A 1,434-nucleotide genomic window follows, 5' to 3' on the forward strand; every position below is an offset into this window, starting at 1 on the left:
TGCCGCCGACCGCGACGCCTGGAAAGATTTGACCGACCGTGTCGTCACGGGCCTCACCCGCGGCCACAAGCGTCGTAGGGCGACGACAGAAGAGCCAGACGAGCCCCCGCGCCGCCGCCTGCGCAGCCACGGACCGGCGAGCGAATGAAGAAGAAGGAGATTGCTGTCTCTACGTATGCGAAGTCTTTGTGTAATTATGAAGATAACGCGAAACACGTTCATATATAAAGACAACAAATACTATGATTTAGGTGAGCCCAGTGCCCTATGGCAACTCTTTAAGCGAAAGAGAGTAAAATGGTAAGGTGGTAGGCATATATTTATGAAGACGTTGAGCACATCACTGTCCGGTCAGTCTCAACACAGAACTGTCCTTGTGCTAAAACTGGTTCTGGTAGGTCAACACGAGGGACCGTCTAACCTTGGGACTTGATAATAGTCATCGCAAATGCGAGACAAACAGGGAACTGTAGACGCTTGAGCTGGAATGGCTGTGGGTCGTAGATAAGCATGATGCAAGGTACGAAGACCTCGTCAACTTGTCCACCTGTCAATATTATTGTAGCCTTAATGCATCGATCTCCCAAAGCGCGCACCACGAGCCGAGTTCCATTGCATAAGCACAGGTTGCGCAAGAGCATGATGACAGTGGTGTTGACCTAGAGTTTGTGACGGTCCGGTACGAATCCTCTCCCCTGAACACGAGTGGGCTCACCTGCAAGCATTGGACAAGGGCCAACGGTCCCCCCATCCGGACACGAATGTCACTGAAGACGGTCACCATAATAAGAGGCCATGCTCGGCAAAGTGCCACAAGGAACAAGGAAGAAGCAAGATGAAAACGGCATATGCCGGAAATTCGTGCCTACCGGAAATTAGGTTGGAGGCCGGACGACCCTAGAAATAGGACCCTCATTTCAACAAGGGCCAATGGTCCCGCGACTGGACACAGATCAAAGAGAAGATGTCATGATTCAAGCACAATCACTCAGTATACATGGCATGTGTTGGGAGCGCGCTGTCGTCAAGAGAATGGTGGTCCTTGTGTGTCCCAGCGCTTCCAAAACCAGGGTAGCAATCAAACGAACTCCGCACCATCACAAGATTATTTTCGCGCGTGTGATTGGCTAAAATCCTGGTAGCTTCAAGTCCAATGTATCCGGATATTCGGATACGATGCTCGACTGCCGTTTCGGTGGCTCTCATTTCCAGGATTGGTGTCTGAAGAGCATCAAAATGACGAAGCCGTCGCCCCACGCGGACGTACGCCTGCCCGAGCGCCTCAGCTTCCCGGACCAAGAGCTTGCGACGCTTGAGCTCTGGAAGGAGCTCGACGCGTTCATGACGTCGCTTCGACTCTCGAAGGATCGCAAGCCGTTCACGTTCTACGATGGGCCGCCGTTCGCGACGGGGTTGCCGCACCACGGCCACATT

General features: G+C 52.9%; 1 protein-coding gene across 1 annotated transcript; it reads left to right on the forward strand.

Annotated features, from left to right (window-relative positions):
• Positions 1-1,236: 1,236 nt before the first annotated feature.
• Positions 1,237-1,412, forward strand: SDRG_15898 (hypothetical protein; the record flags this gene model as incomplete). Its single annotated transcript, XM_008622084.1, has 1 exon — positions 1,237-1,412. A coding segment is annotated over one exon (174 nt), but the record flags the coding sequence as incomplete, so codon positions are not given.
• Positions 1,413-1,434: the final 22 nt, after the last annotated feature.

Source organism: Saprolegnia diclina (genome assembly GCF_000281045.1).
Source record: "Saprolegnia diclina VS20 unplaced genomic scaffold supercont1.105, whole genome shotgun sequence".
Taxonomy (NCBI): domain Eukaryota; phylum Oomycota; class Saprolegniomycetes; order Saprolegniales; family Saprolegniaceae; genus Saprolegnia; species Saprolegnia diclina.